This window comes from Gymnoscopelus braueri (genome assembly GCF_963280865.1).
Source record: "Gymnoscopelus braueri genome assembly, chromosome: 22".
Classification (NCBI taxonomy): domain Eukaryota; kingdom Metazoa; phylum Chordata; class Actinopteri; order Myctophiformes; family Myctophidae; genus Gymnoscopelus; species Gymnoscopelus braueri.
The window spans coordinates 37116710-37134035 of NC_137624.1; the positions used below are offsets into that span (position 1 = coordinate 37116710).

Below are 17326 nucleotides of genomic sequence, written 5' to 3' on the forward strand. Positions count from 1 at the left end.
CATGCCCCCTGGTACTTATTCATGCTGTGAAGAAGACAATGATGTAACATCGTTACAAGCAATAATATAATTTCTCCCATCGAATGCCTCTACGCCGCCAGACACTTGCATTCATTCCCACCTCTCTGTAACTCTTTGAGCTCTGCTACTCAAATGTTGCCACTATCAAAGGCCAGAAGCTTTAAAACACCTCATCCCAAAAAAACATTATCAACGCATGTATAATATACATGCGTGTATAGATCGGCTATGTCTACACGTACAGTATTCTAATCAACACAATCCCGCCATGACATACCCGGTCATTTTACCACACAATGTTTACAATATGTAAGTGCATGTCCAACATAGGCTACTGTACATGCTTTTTGGGTTGATGCAATGCCACATATCATCCCTGCCAATGTCACACTCAATGACAACCCTAACCCTACCCCGTTCTGCCTCTTACCAGGTACTTTGGTCTAATGCAGTGGTTCCCAAACTGTCCCTAAATCATTTTGGGGGTCCCCACTCCCCAGCTGATTAGCTTAATGTGTAACATTGTTTTCTCACTCAACAGTAAACAAACTAAACAACGATCTACACGCTCGTAGAGCTTGTAGATCGGCTATTTTCACAATATTTATCTGTGGAACCGAGTCAAACTAAATGTAATGCCTACAATTCAAGCACCCAAGAGCTTGTCAGGGTGGGGGGTCCCCAGTTTAAATATGATTATTTTGGGGGGTCGCGGCCTGAAATGGGAACCCTTGGCCTAATGGAAAAGTAAAACACAAGGGTAGAGCCAATACTATAGATATTATGCAGTGGAAAATCCCTGGGTTGGCCACCCGGCAGAGATATGCCCCTTTCTAGTTGATTTATATCGCTGGAAATACACGTTGGACAGGTTAAGCAATGATAATGACTTATTCAGCTACTTTGCTGAATAGGCCATGCATTTAATTTAGCCCTATCATGTATAAGTTCAATGTGTCATTTGCCATTTGATTTGAAATAGGTCATTTGCAAAAGCCAGCCAATAATATAGGCCTAATATGTGTGCATTTGTTTTAGAGAGAGGCTCAGTAGCAACAAGGTGGAACGAGGGTGACCAAATGACACAGCCGTGACATGGGAAAGAAAAAGGGAACTGGGTGAATTTTTTTAAATAATTTACATCATTGTTTACCAAACACTGTGTTAGGGACCCATTTGTGGGTCGCGGAAAAAAATGTATGGGTCACGAGTAAATATCCACTTTATTTCTTTGTTTCCTGCATTTTGTTTTTCATTATCATTATTTCAAAAGATTTTCAAAATATTCAACATTTTTCATAGTTAAACAAAATTCAAGGTTTTTCAAAAGAATTCCATAAAAAAGATTGTTTTATTTTTCAAATCTATTAATTAGAGGGGAAAAAATACTTTTAAAAAGTGGTGAAAATAGCAGACATCTAGCTTGGGTCCCGGGGAGACTATTTCTCTTTTGGGTCTCGAGCTACAAAGTTTGGGAACCACTGATTTACATGGACGTGAAGGAATGTGACACTTTGCCATGCTACACACCGCCCTGCTATAATACTGTCCGGGACACTCAAATGCCACATGCGCCCAGGGGTCTGTTTGCTGTGCCAGTGGACGCTTGAGTATAGGGCTCCACAGAATGTATTGTGATGAGCATTGGTGGAAAAAGCACTACATTTTTGGGCCGAAATGTATATAGGGCTGAAGTGGTTAATGTATGTTTTGTAATAATAATCAAAATCTTCAAAGTAACTAGTAACTAAAGTTTTCAAATAATTGTAGTGGAGATTGCCTCTGACATGTAGTGGAGTAGAAGTAAAAGTATTGGAAATTTGAAATACTCAAAAGTACAAATACCTCAAAATTGTGATTAAGTCCAGTACTTAAGTAAATACTTGGTTACTTTCCACCACTGGTGATGATGAGTCACTAAAGTGTCTGGGTGCAGTCTGGCTGTTGTGTAGTCTGGCAGCAGACATTTCACCCGCAGCGGTGGTTATGCTCTGATAAGTTGTGAGTTTGAATCATACTCTATGCCTTGTCTCGCATTATTAAGTATCTCCGAACCTGAAACGCATGCAGGATGCTAACTGGTTGGTTCAAGGGTGTGGCAGTCTGTCAGCGGATGTGACTATAATTTGCAGCGATATCGACCTCGAAGACACCTACCATCAGAGAACCTGAGAATCTGAGAAGGTCAGTGATCTGAGGTTCGGATCAAGGGCAGGAACAACAAGTTTGACACCTCCCCTTCGGCCATAGGGATAAATGGTAAATGGTGCATTTATACAGCGCTTTTATCCAAAGCGCTTTACATAGATTGTGCATTACATTCACCCATTCACACACACATTCATACACCGATGGCGGAGGAAACCATGCAAGGCACCAACCTGCTCATCGGGAGCAATTAGGGGTTCAGCGTCTTGCTCAAGGACACTTCGACACTAACTCTGGGGGAGCCCGGGAACGAACTGGGAACCTTGCGGTTGCCATCCGGCCGCTCTACCGGCCACTCTGCCCCTGAGCCACTGCCACTGCACTGCACTGTTTAAAAGGTGCATGAATGCAGTCCTGGCAACAATCCCTGGCTCATCTTCGCATGCGGAGCAGCTGTGTCGCCATGATACAACACACACCTGTATATGGCAAGAGTCGGTTCCTGGGAGCTATAGTAGGCCCCAGAACAGCCAACAATGGCAACTGAAATGGCACGGAGAGGGAGCAGGCCATCTGGTCCTGCCTCTCCAATGTTATGGGCGACACTCAGCTGGAGGTGTCTGCTTACCTGGGACAGCATAAGTACCCTATCATGGCAGCTGGCCCAGGTTCGAGTCTGACCCGATGTCCTTTGCTATGTATTTTCCTCATGGACCTTGTCCAGTCCAGATGGTCCCACTGGCTCTTGGTCACCCACAGCGTCAGTCAACCAAAGGCTTTGTGGGCTTATCCCATGCATGGGTGTGAGGTGCCGTACCAGCGTTTCTATGCCAGCTGGTGTCAGCAGATGTGTCGCTGGAAGGCTGGGGAGTCAGTCAGCGGTCACTAGATGGAGCGGTCGCTAAATGGGCCCGAGGCAGAACAGCACATGGATGTGTCGGAGCTGAAGGCAGTTTGCCTTGCTCTCCCAGCTCTTCCTGCCGCGCCAACAAGACCATGATGTGCTGATCAGAACCGACATCATAGTAGCCGCAGTCTACGTTGACAACGTTTTCCCTCAGGGCAGAGATGACCCTCCTCATGGGGGCGCTCGCCCTGTTCACCTTTCCTCATTCAGTCTTCTACGACCCCTTCCTCAGTGAGCGGGGGGTGGAGAATGTCAATCTGGTCCTGGTGGCTCTGAACTGGCCCCCCACAGAGTGTGCTTTTCACAGCTGTCACAGTGCTGACACAGTGGCTGGCACTGTTGCCTTATAGCAATACAACGGAGAACATTCAGTTACATCACCTGACCCAGGTGGGGTCAATCCCCATACATTTGGAAAGTGTAACAGTGGAGAGATAGTCTGTTCACTGAGAGAACAAAGGTTACAACATAACCTAATGTTCTACCGTTGCTGGCCTGCTGTCAAGAAACCTTAGCATTAGTTTGAAGTCTCCACTTTGGCCAAACTCGTATTCTGTGAAGGGAACTAAAAAGTACTGTAGGGACAAGCAACTATGAGTTTTATTTGATGTTAAATTGCACCACCTCACACAAAAATAATGAATTGCAATCAAGTTTAATGATGATCAAGTTAATGGCTATGACTCTGTCTTTCTGAGTGTTATTTTGGTTTACATTGCTTAGGAAATGTAGCCAACAGCGCTAAACAAATTAGTTGGATTTAATGTTCCGTTTCTATTAGTGAACATATTATTAATGTGCAGTTTCTTCAAGTGTGAGACATTCGTAGTCATGGCGAGTTAGTTACTTCATATAGCATCTTGTCATTATGCTTGTGAAATTCTGCAGGAGAAATTAAGACTGCTTTGGTGACTGATGCTAAAATAGGCCTAGTGTTCAGTAATATAGCCTCCAACAAACATTTTGAATAATGTTAGTAGGCTATTAATTTCACTTGGTCCTGTAGCCATTTATTTTGTGTTAGTCTACAGTCTACGAAAGAAAATCAATTAAAATGGTGTGTTTGCATTACTCTTAAACACATGAACCCTAGCATCCGTCATCAGCAAATTTTGATTCCGTTTTTTTTTCCAGTTTAGTTTTAGTCATCTTTTAGTCATCTGAAATGTTTTACTGTTAGTCTAGTTTTAGTCGACTAAATATCATAAGAATAGCCGGCTAAATCGAATTGATTTAGTCGACTAAAATGTATTTTGGCGGTGCCTTGATGGCGTCGTAATGGCTGAATTTACACTTGGTTGCGTGCTGAAAATAGACGATCTACAAGCTCACAACGCGTTGCGCTGCAACGCGTTGTGAGCTTGTAGATCTGCTATTTTCAGAGCGCAACACCTGAGAGCAACCAGGCATAAAATGACTTGTCTTTTAGTTCTACTGGATCTCTCCTCCACTAGTCCCTCCCTAACATTTTAGTCTAGTTTTTATTTGTTGACGAAATTGTCAATATATTTAGTCTTAGTTTTGGTCATCATAGCTTCGTTTTTATTTAGTTTTCGTCAGTGAAAAAAGGTAGTCGACGAACATTTTTCGTCATAGTTTTAGTCGCCGAAATCAACACTGGAACCCAGCACCTGTTCAACATACATACACCCATGAGTAAACTCAGCCCATGGACAGTGTCCCTGTCCGTGGTGCTACAGTGAACCCAGCCCCTCTTCAGCATAAACTCAGCACCATGGCCAATGTCTCTGTCCGTGGTGCTAGAGTAAACCCAGCACCTTGCTCAGCATAAACCCACGAGTAAACCCATGGTGCTAGAGCAGGGGTCTTCAACAGGTGGTCCGGGACCCCTAGGGGGTCCTCGGAGTTACCACAGGGGAGCCGCCAAATCTTTGTTTGCAAAGATTTGGCATCCCTATTCTGAGGATAACATCAGCTGAAAAATAGGTTTGGTGTAGAGGGAAAGAGAGAAGCTCATGTACAAGTTTACTAAGTATTGATGGTTCAACTGGTTAATGTTTGAGAATAACTAACAAAAACATGTATTTCCACGATGCTTATGATAGTGCTGTCAAACAAGCCTATGAAGCTATCTATGCGACACAATTTTATGCAATATGTAGTGGGGGTCCTTGCTTCATCTCTCTCTCAGCTAATGGGTCCTTGACCGCCAGCGCCTGTTCAGCATAAACTCAGGGCCATGGACAGTGTCACTGTCCTAGAGTAAAATCCAACAGTTCAGCATACTGCCAGGAGTAAACCATGGAGAGTGTCACCGTCCACTGTCCTCATTACCTCAACAAGGCAGATGCACCGACAGTACGGGCTTGAGGCTTGTGAACCAACCAAATTGTTTGTTTGTTAGCGGAGTGGTGAGAGTGGTGCGTGGTGCTTGGTGCATATAGATTGAGTATTATGTACTATGAGTGGTGTGTGTGTGTGTGTGTGTGTGTGTGTGTGTGTGTGTGTGTGTGTGTGTGTGTGTGTGTGTGTGTGTGTGTGTGTGTGTGTGTGTGTGTGTGTGTGTGTGTGTGTGTGTGTGTGTGTGTGTGCGTGTGTGTGTGTGCGTGTGTGCGTGTGTGTATTGTATTGTATTGTGTATACCATGAGTACTGTGCACTATCAGTGGTTGTACCAGGTATATATAGTGTATACTATGAGTACTGTGTATATAGTATATGAGTACTGTGCACTATCAGTGGTTGTACCAGGTATATATAGTGTATATATACTATGAGTAGTGTGTACTATCAGTGGTTGTACCAGTTGTATATATAGTATATATATATACTATGAGTAGTGTGTGCTATCAGTGGTTGTACCAGTTGTATATATAGTATATATATATACTATGAGTAGTGTGTACTATCAGTGGTTGTACCAGGTATATATAGTGTATATATACTATGAGTAGTGTGTACTATCAGTGGTTGTACCAGTTGTATATATAGTATATATATATACTATGAGTAGTGTGTACTATCAGTGGTTGTACCAGGTTCTCGGAGGAGGAGCTGGGCCGTTGCCACGGCGTCGCCCGCCTCATTCTCCGCCACGCACTGGTAGAAGCCCTCGTCTGATTGGACCAAACCCAGGATGTGGAGATTGCTTCCATCCTATTGAACGACAGAGGGGGATGGAGCGATGGAGGGAGAGAATATTAGCATTAGTTTTCATATCAGATTAATCAGCACGCAATACTAAGCTTAGCTTAGCTTCAATGGAGTGCTGCCTTATATTACTACTAATACAAGTAATGCTACCGCTGCCACTACTACTGCTAGAGGTGTGGGAAATAATTGATTCTACGATGCATCGTAGGCCGTGCACGACTCTGCATTGATCCAGCGACGTGACATAACGAGTTACAATTATTTCCGGGAGCAGTGACCTTTTTTTAATTCAATGTTAAGACATTTATGTCAAGAATAGAGTGATAATACATACATCACAGCAATTTCAAAATACAAAGTTCAATATGTATCTGACTGCTTGTATTAACATAATGAAAGAATGTACCCATATTGTGCAGTAAAACAGAAAAGTGAGACGCATCTAGATTACGACTATTACTCACCAGGATCTGAAAGTAGTCGCTGGGGATGACTTCCTCCCCGTTTTTCAGCCAATGAACGCGTGGCGCCGGGTTGCCAACCGCGCCGCACTCCAGTTCCACATCGGACGCAACGGAGGCGAACGTGTTGCTAGGATATGAGAGGAACTGCGGTGGGACTGGAGAGATGGAGAGAGAGAGAGAAAGAAAATTATTTACAACTGAATCTATGAGATATTTACAAACGCACCCCGTTTGGGAACGGAAATGTTCCCCGGTTCGATCTCCTGCTCCCCTTGTCTTTGTGGGGAAGTGTCCTTGAACAAGACACTGAACCCCCAACTGCTCCCAATGAGAGTACATTTGCACGTTGCCTGCACCGTTGGTTTGTTAATGCAGTGGTTCTCAAAGTGAGGTCCGGAGGGACTCCCAGGGGTCCTTGAGGGGGGTTCCAGGGGGTCCTCAGCAAAATGTGTTACTATAGCATCAAAATCGGTTTAACCACTTTAACCCTATATTATACTTTGGATATCCGAAGATAGCTGATCCGACACGATCGTGAGCTTATAGATCTGATCCAAAGATGTAGAGAAATATTGAAAATGATTTAATAATTTGGAATAATTTTGAAATGTTTTAACACAACATGTTTTCAGATGAGGGTCTGCAGCCAAATACAGTATTTGTGATTTTGGGGGTTCCTAGACGTGTGTGTGTGTGTGTGCGTGTGTGCGTGTGTGTGCGTGTGTGTGCGTGTGTGCGTGTGTGTGTGTGTGTGTGTGTGTGAACATACTGTAACACACATTGTAAAAGCACTGTATTGCTACTGCTACCGCTACTACTACCCACATAAAAAGCCCCTCTCCATGTCCTCAGAAATAAAGCATGAAGGATGATGCTAATCCTGAACCTCCCTGTGTAAAGTCAAAGGGGACGCTTCCAATTACCAACCAATTAGATGTAATGAAGATTGGACCTGGTCACGTGATTGGCCGGGGGTGTGTAACGGGCACATACAGAGAAACCTTGTATCTCTGTAGTTTTTACTTTTTATGTTTTTTTTCCCGTAAATTAATGCCCCACTTCCTCATACTACAGTGTCACACAAAAGACAGCCGATCTACAAACTCAAAACGTGTCACGTTTTAATCCTGAAAAGTAACATTTTCGGACATATGAGGTTTCCACCCAGCAGCAACGATATACTGCAGCTATAGTACGTGAGCACTTACTGTGCTCGTGTGTGTGTGTGTGCATGCGCGTGCGCGTGTGCGTGCATGCATGTGCGCACGCGTGCGTGCATGCCTGTGCGTGCGTGCGTGCAGTGGTGGAAGAAGTACTCCGATATTTTACTTAAGTAAAGGTAGCAATACCACAATATAAAAATACTCTGTTACAAGTAAAAGGCCTGTGTTCAAAATGTTACTTGAGTAAAAGTACAAAAGTATTGGCATCAAAATATACTTAAAGTACCAAAAGTAAAAGTGAAAATAGCAGATCTACAAGCTCACAATATGTCGCGATGCGACACGTTGTGAGCTTGTAGATCGGCTATTTTCAAATAGCCTACGTATAAAATAGGGCTAAAGTGGTTAATGTAGTTTTATAATATAATAATTTATATCTGCAAAGTAACTAGTTACTAAAGTTTTCTAATCATTGTAGTGGAGTAAAAGTATAATATTTGCCTCTGAGATGCAGTGGAGTAGAAGTAAAAGTACCGAAAATTAGAAATACTCCAGTAAAGAAAAAATACCTCCAAAGTGTATTTACGATTTTACGTACAGTACTTGAGTAAAATGTACTTAGTTACTTTACACCATTGCGTGCATGTGTGCGTGCGTGAGTATTATGTCTGCCCTGGGCAGCTTTATGGGTGAAACCGCATCAGTGGCCAAGGTGATTGAGCGGTGTCATATCGCATCACGTCCAACTAACCATGGAAACATCACATAATGTCCATCACATACTTCCATATAGCAAGACTGGGGCCCCATATCTTGCGCACCACTGCATTTTTTACTATTTTGAAAAACTTTTTAAACAACACACAGATAATGCATCAAATGCATAGAAATAGTAATAATAACCTAATACATAAGTAAACCAAGAATCTAATAATAACCTAATACATAAGTAAACCAAGAATCTAATAATAAACTAATACAAAAGTAAACCAAGACCCTATCATCTGCCTGTACATTGAAACTATACACACTATAGGATACCAGGTCTGACCTGGCATCTGTCTATGTAGACATCTAAATTACATTTTAGCCTTTGCATAAGCCTGCAAGGTCGTCAAGGCTAGGGCAAGTGTCACGGGCCGAGGTGGAGTCTGAAGAGGTGACACACATTGTGAGCTTGTGAGCTTGTAGATTGGCTATTTTAACTATTTTGAAATATTTTAAAATGTTTTTCAAAATAGTCAAAAATGCCAAAAAGGCAGAAAGGGTATAAGGCGAGATATATCAGGGCCATAAGAGTCTAAAAGCATTGCTAGCGATCTCCTATAGAACCAACTGACATCCTCCATTCACGTGAAACTAAATGTAGTCGTAGTAGTAGTAATAGTAGTGATTTACACAAAGCATTAAGGCATTACACTAATAACCGGAAGTTTTGCCAATTTTGAAGCTAAATTCCGTTGTCCTGACGTGAGATCATGGTGGAAATACAACACAGAAGAAACACTATACTGAATATATGATTTCCTCACATCAGATCAAAGGGATCTAGGTTCAATATCGTGAACGTTTCCCTTTAAGACACAGAGCATTAAGGCAGTGCAAAATAAACTCATTATAAAAAGGATATTCAAATAAAATTAAAACATAGACTAAGTTAAAGTAAAACTGAAGAATTAGAGAATAAGAGACACTTATCACAAACCTTAGTAAAAAGCCAGCAGCATGTCTTCAGGCGTTTGATTTAAAAGTACTAAGAGTTGTAGCAGACTTGCAGTTTTTTGGGGGAGTTTGTTCCAGATACTATGCGGTGCATATAAACTGAACACTGCTACTTCTCTCACGTTTAGTTGTGACTCTGGGTTCAGAAATCAGACCTGACCCAGACAAGCTGAGTGGGCTGGATGGTCCATGATGTAAGCACAATGCTTTATTCAATGATTTATAAACCAATAGTAATATTTTGGAGCAAATGTAAATATGTGTGAACTGTAGTCATAATGTTCCACTTTTTTTTTTTTTGCATTAGTAAGGAAGGACTCATATTCAGTAGTACTTGTAGCAGTTGCAGCAGTAGCAGCAGCAGTAGCAGTAGCAGTAGTAGTAGTACTTAACTTGTATAAGTAGTACTACATAAGTAGCATGACAATGCTAATGTGTTAACTTTGTGCTAACTACCTCATTAAATGTCTGTCTGTCTCTCTCTCTCTCTCTTTCTCTCTCTCTCTCTCTCCTTATCTCTTTCTCTACCCTTTGCGCACAAATCAAATCAAGCTAACACGTCTGTTTGTCAGATAATCTCTTCTGTAATCCAGGATTACAGAGGAGATTATCAACTTAATCCAAAAACACTTGTGAGGAAAGGAGTCGGAGAGGAGAGGAAAGGAGAGGAGAGGAGAGGAGAGGAGAGGAGAGGAGAGGAGAGGAGAGGAGAGGAGAGGAGGAGAGGAGAGGAGAGGACCTTAAACCAAATTTAATAAACTAATTTAAGTTCAAGTTCAACGACCTCTGTGCAGACCTCAATTTGAAATCAACCACCTAATGTGAAACTCAAGCACCTTCAGTCCAATATAAAGACTTCTAATCAAATTCGATTTAAACATCTCCATTCAAAGTTAAACATCTCTAGTCAAAGTAAACAGTTGAGTCTGAGTAAGAAAAAGAGAATTCAATTATATTCCAATATAAATCTTTTCAAGTACCACCACCAATGAAATTCATAGCTAATGTACAGTAGGTAAATCTCAGACCAACCACAAAATCAGTGAAAGAGGCATTGGCTCACCTGGTAAGACCTGAGGCGGATTCTACAAAATGTCTTCTAAATCCTAACAGTTATTTTTTTTTAAACCTATGGTGCTACATCAGTGGTTCTCAAACTTTTTCAGGTCAAGGACCCCCGAAATGACATACTAAAGCCTATACCGCCAGTGCTATAACCACGGCCCGCTTCTGTGACCAACGCGGAAGTGCCTCTGCCTACAACAACTATGGGCTATTTTTTGGGCCGATAAAGTATTCGGTTCTTAAGTCTGACGTCATTTTGTAGTCCGACGTCACGTCCGGGTCCAAAAGGCACCAGCGCCGTCCACTCTTCATTGTAAACAAACATGTTGGAAACCATAAATCTTTTTACAATAACCTCCTTTTTCAGAAATGAACCATTGAGGGTTAATAAGGGTCTTAATGCTAATATCATAGACAGTAAAAAGTAGGCTAATACATATATTTATATTTGTATTTATTTATTATTATTATTAACATTATAATATATATTTTTATATTTATATATATATATATATTTATATATACTGTAGATGTAAAAAAAAACAAAAAACGATTTCCTCTTCTTTTTGTCGTTGCCAGGAAAGCGGTAGAATGACACTTTAGTCGTTATTTTAGTCTCAGATCTGTTAAAACGGTGAGGGACACAACACTGCGCATATTGGGAAAATACACACTGGGACCCGGAAGTTATTCTAGCGGGGCGCAACGTCACGTCTGAACAACCGAATAGTTTTTGACCGCGACCGAGGCGCGCCGTCTCAAGCGAACTTGAGCCACGAGAGGCACCACCGAGTGGGCTAAAGCGAGCGAGTTGCCGCGCCGAACGTTGCGAAGTTCGCTTGAGCCGACTCAGCGCCACTCGAGTTATGCACCGATAGGCACAGAATCGTAAATCGTGTTTGTGTTTTGGCGAGAGCGTTTGCCCCAGTGTGATCTGATATGAGACACTAGCGTTGACTCCCATTGTAAGAATGGAATGCGGAAATGCTCGTTCTATCTCAAAGAGATAGTTCCAACGTTTGGAACTACAGCCCATAGCGGCCCGCTTTGCGGCGAGATCAAACCGTGTCATAACTCTCTCTCTCTATGGGTCTGGTTTGCCCCAACTGCCACTCAAAGTGGCTACTGGTCAATCACAGCGCGTCCTTGCACAAGCGGTATAGGTTTTGGGATGACGCATCCAAGCTGGAACACAATCGATTGATTGATCATAACGATAACATGCTTTGAAAATGCACGTAGCCCACCCATCTGACCACTTAACACGGCAGCCATTTCCATCTGACCACTTTGAGGCTTTTAAGTGGGCCCTGATCCATAAAAGGTTGAGAGCCACTGACGTAACACATAAATAAGGCTATAGTCCGGGTTCGAATACAACCTGAGGCTCTTTGCTGCATGTTATCATCTCTCTCTATTCTGCCTCTTATCACTAGCAGAACCTTTTTTATTTTTTTTTGTTAATAATAATAATAATAATAATAATAAGTCACATTTAATGACCTCAAAGCACAGGCAGAGGGGCAGAAGATGGATATGCGTTCATAACTTTAAGGGCAGCCACTGAACCGAGAGGACATCAATTAAGTGAAGGACCTAATTTAATTACCAGTCAAATTTAATTACGTTTAAGGGCCTCCAGTTAAATTTGAAGGCCTCCAGAGTGTATTTATGTCTCACCCCAAAAAAATATGAAGACCTCCAGAGTGTGTTTATGTGTCTCACCCCCAAAAAATATGAAGACCTCCAGAGTGTGTTTATGTGTCTCACCCCCCAAAAAATATGAAGAGCTCTAGAGAGAGTGTGTTTATGTGTCTCACCCCCAAAAAATATGAAGGCCTCTAGAGAGAGTGTGTTTATGTGTCTCACCCATAACGTCCAGACGACAGGACGAGGAAATATTCTTGTTCCTGTTGGTCGCAACACACGTGTACGCGTCGCCATCGTCGACCGTTACCGTGGAGATGAGGAGGTTGCTTCCGCCTAGCAACACATATTTTTTAGACCTGAGAGAGAGAGAGAGATGAAGAGAAGAGAAGAGAAGAGAAGAGAAGAGAAGAGAAGAGAAGAGAAGAGAAGAGAAGAGAAGAGAAGAGAAGAGAAGAGAAGAGAAGAGAAGAGAAGAGAAGAGAAGAGAAGAGAAGAGAAGAGAAGAGAAGAGAAGAGAAGAGAAGAGAAGAGACAATGTTGGGTAAGTATACTTCTGGTCATATATTACTCAACTACAAGTGAACGTTGCTCTGTCAAATTTGTAATTGAGTTAAAATACAGGAGTACTTGCTTTAAAAAAAATACAGCACATTACAAAAATATCAGTAACAGTGAAAATAGCAGATCTATGTTGTGAGCTTGTGAGGTTGTAGAACTGCTACTTGCACTGTATTTGAAATAGGGCTTGTGTTTAATTCATAATGTACTTTTTCCCTTCCTAGAAATGTAGTGGGGTAAAAGTACAATATTAGTCATTGAAGTATCCAAAAATACAAATACTCATGTAAAGTACAGATACTCGTACTTAAGTAGAGTACTCAAGTAAATGTACTTCGTTACTGTCCACCACTGGCAAATCCAGACAAACCTGCTCCCGATGACCTCGTCTCCCTTCAGCCAATGGAAGGAAGGCGTGGGGAAACCAGAGGCGGAGCATTCCAGAACAACGTCCGAGCCGAGGCGAGCTGAAGTTCTGATTGGCCGCTGGAGGAACTGCAGACTTCTGGTCACACCCGGTTCTACGAAGGGTAGTGATGTGATTGGTTAATTGGTAATATAAGTACAATTAATGATACCACTACAACTGTTACTAGCGTGTGTGCAAAGTTCCATGCTGATTGATTGGTCCATGCCTGAGATTAGCTGCTCATAGACAGACCGACAGACAGACCGACAGACAGACCGACAGACAGACAGACTCACGAAAACATAGTCTTCGCCTCAAAGCCTGTCAGCCAAAAAAAAAAAGCCTGCTGTTTCAGAGTTTTAGTTTTAGTTTTAGTTTCTAGTTCATTCCAGGGACAGGTACATGAAGGCTCTTTTCCCAAACTCAGTATAGATTCTCTGGGTACTGATTCATGTAAGTAGTCCTCAGATCCTAAGATGGCTTTCATGTAATAGTTATGAACTAAAATGTAAAAGGGGAGCTGACCTATAATTTATAGATGAACATTTAGCAATGGAACAGCCTACGGGCACTTATGGATGGCCAGCTGACTTAAGCATACGGAGTGCAATGAAGGGCAAGTGATCCATAGCCGGTAATGCATCTTATTATACCATGGTAAGCAGTGTCCAACATAGTGTGTAGTGGGGTGGAACACGCATCCTACTAAAAATGAACGATCTGAATATGTACATGGGCATTAACCATTGGCATATGCAGGGAGTGGGGAGGTTGACTTTTCACTTTTCCCAAATATGCACTGAATATTAGCATTTTCTCTGTGGCAACGCTGTGGTTCTATGTGATCTGTAGTCGTCCGTCCAGATGGACGGTCGGTGGAAATCCGATTATGGACTAGTTCATAAAACATTGGCATAATATAAAACTGGCAAAACAACAAAAGTGGCAGCCACTAAAAAAAATGTTTTTGTTAAAAGAAAAACTAAATGTATTAAACACGGCAATAAAAAGATTGGCACACACATTTTGGAAATGTGAGTACTTTGTCCTCCATTGATTTGAAATTTTGGATGTGCTACTTCTTTAGGATTTTTTCAATTCCTACTTTTGATATGTATTATTTTACCTGTGTTGTTTCTCTCTTGGACAAGCAATAGGCAGCCGCATTCAAAGCATCTTCATGAGGAATGCAACCATATCAAATTTCAACATCAAGAGAGACCAATATTGTGTTCTGTTTCAAAGTGCAAATACTCAGACAGTTAAAGTACATATTTTGTGTCTCCAAGGTAGGCGGGCAGATCCTTCACGAAGTCTTTCAAAAAGAAATCAACATATTTTGCTAATGGTTCAGTGAGAGAGACAATTGGTCTGAGTGAGGGTTCTGCGGGGTGATTTTTGGAAGGCTGTAGATGATGAGAGACAGGATTCTAATTAGTCAGTGATTGTTCTTGCATACAAGTGATTGGACCTTGGTGATTGATTTGAGATTGCAGCTGTAGGTAAACTCTGACTTTTTGTATAAAGTGAATTGAATTTATGTGATATGAATGCTCTGATGAAAGCTCATAGCCGAAACGCGTAAGCGTTTCGTTCATTGGTTCGTGCCAATAAAAGAATGTGAAAATGTGAGTATCTTGTCCATTGATTTGAAATGTTGGATGTGCTACCTCTTTGGGATTTTTTTCAATTCCTACTTTTAATATGTATGGATTTTGGGTCTAGCACTCCACTCAGAAAACCCTGTGCAACCTCTTTTTCTTATTTAGGTAACATAATACGTCACTCACATTATACAATGATATATAATGATATATGAATGGCAGTCCACTTCCATGTTTTGGTACGGATGGCTTTCACATTGCAGCCTACCGTACCGTACCTGAATACGCATGAATCGTACTCCAGACAGCCTCTTCCAGGCGTAACGGAGTACGGAACACCGTTCCGTTCTTGGGGACGGTACGCAGCGTTCACACTAATCACAATGTCTGTCAAGTGGTCCCGGGACCCCCTAGTCTGAAGACAAGCTGTCTTTAATTAAAAAAAACTGAGGTATTTTAAAAGTTGATTCAATCTGAATTGGGATACCTTGCAATTTGTGCATAGAGGCCAGACTGTATACGCTTTTGTTTTAAAACAAGCTTCAGTTGCAGATTTTGGGATTATATTTCTTTAAAGGGATAGTTCACCCCCAAAAATATTTTTTTTCTATCAATTAGTCACCCCATGGAGACTTGAATTCATGGATATGTTTTAGTTTTTGTCGCATTCCTAAGCCAATAATTGTATGACCAACGGACCGGTTGGCAGCGGTTCCGGTATAGGAGACACAAAGGAGACTCTTTGTGTCTCCTACCGGAACCGCTGCCGGTCATCAAATGATTGGCTTAGGAATGCGCATGCGAATGCGAAATATCCAATGGTCCTAGAAAGTACAAGTCCTTGTAAATGTACTCACCAGCAAGCACCCGTAACTCCACCTCCGTCTTTCCGGCGTTAGCATTTGCGTTAGCATTAGCCTCCGCCAGGCAGCGGTATCTGCCGGCATCCTCGTGTCGAACCCGGGACACCTGAAGCATTCCAGATGGCAGGACCACCAGGCGGGCTTTGGGGTCCAGGGTCAAGGGGGTGGAGTCAAGCTCGGTGGGCAAAGGGGATGGGGCATCATCTCCGCGGACACTCCACCTCTGCCAGCGCACGGACACGGGGCTAGCCGATTGGCTGACGAGGCATCGGAGGATGGCAGTGTCGTCAACGTACGACGAGAGAGAGGCATCGGAGACGTAGGAGAGGAGGAGAGGAGCTAGAGAAGAGAAGAGGAGAGGAGAAGAGAAGAGAAGAGAAGAGAAGAGAAGAGAAGAGAAGAGAAAAGAAGAGAAGAGAAGAGAAGAGAAGAGAAGAGAAGAGAAGAGAAGAGAAGAGAAGAGAAGAGAAGAGAAGAGAAGAGAAGAGAAGAGAAGAGAAAAAATGCTTTACTATTTGGTTTCCTCATTCAATTTTCTCTTAATTACTTAATTAATAATAACTAGACTATTTCTGGAATAGATTGTGGATTTAAGTGGCCCCCATGGGTCAAAATCAAAAGGCACTGGACTCCACAGAAGACCCTCATTCTTTTTTTCCCATTTTTTTCTGTGGGGGTGGGGGTCAAATAAGCCCCTACCACAAACTTTAGAAGCCAGTTATAGCCAAATGGTAAAAGCAGTTTTTTTTATCAGATGGCTACGAAATCCTGTGTATCACATTTTATGAGGTTTGGGACTTTGGGACACCTTTATACCAAGCGTGGTGCCTGTACTTCTTACAGTTTGTAATTTAGATTAAACTATGAAAGCTATCGCTTAGAAAAATACGAGCACATCATTCACGATGAAATCGTTCATTTGTCTGCATGTGTCAGCAAAGCTGTGGGAGGAGTATAGCAAATAAAACTTTTGAGATATCTACTATAAAAAGTTCAAATTGGGATGGGCAGTGTCAGTGTCAACACACAGTCATACAATGTCTGCGACGCGTTGTCAAAGCAGTAACCCCGGCAATTACGGGCAGTCCGCTTTATATGGCCAGCTAGGGACAAGCACAAATCATTCCTAGGCATCGTTTTTTGTTATGTGATGTCACTCGTCTGTATAGGGAGATCCGACATCAGCACAAATAGTGGGTTCTTCCCAAATCATAGAGGAAGAGAGAGAGAGAGAGAGTGTGGGGGGCAGAGGGAGGAGGAAGAGAGACAAATGGGCCCTATTTTAGCCAAGAAGTGGCTAAATCCACTATTTGGGGATTTCACATTGCGCAAGGGGCGTTCCGTGCAAAAGTTGCTATCTTTGGACATCAGCCTTATCCCTAAAACACCTGCGCTACCCGTTACATTATGCATACTGTAAGTGTGGTTTGGGCGTTATGATTATAACACCAATCACAGTGCCAGATGCCATTGCCTAAGACAGTGGTTCTCAACCAGTGGTCCAGGGACCACCAGTGGTCCTTGAGAGGGTTCCAGGTGGTCCCCAGCTAAATGATGGAGAGTTGGTAACCAAATGGACCAACGATGACAAAATATTCTAGTCTTGGATCTGAGAGTCTAAATCTCATCAAATGGTGGT

At 42.3% G+C, this 17326-nt stretch overlaps 1 protein-coding gene across 1 annotated transcript in view; it reads right to left on the reverse strand.

Moving 5' to 3' along the window:
* dcc (DCC netrin 1 receptor) overlaps window positions 1-17326 on the reverse strand; it is a gene marked incomplete at its 5' end in the record, with an annotated part of 117141 nt that overhangs the window by 52146 nt on the left and 47669 nt on the right. The window contains 5 exons of the mRNA XM_080420334.1: window positions 6072-6192; window positions 6654-6808; window positions 12473-12609; window positions 13182-13332; window positions 15682-16026. Coding sequence (XP_080276460.1) covers window positions 6072-6192; window positions 6654-6808; window positions 12473-12609; window positions 13182-13332; window positions 15682-16026 — 909 coding nt within the window. The remainder of the gene's footprint in view (window positions 1-6071; window positions 6193-6653; window positions 6809-12472; window positions 12610-13181; window positions 13333-15681; window positions 16027-17326) is intronic.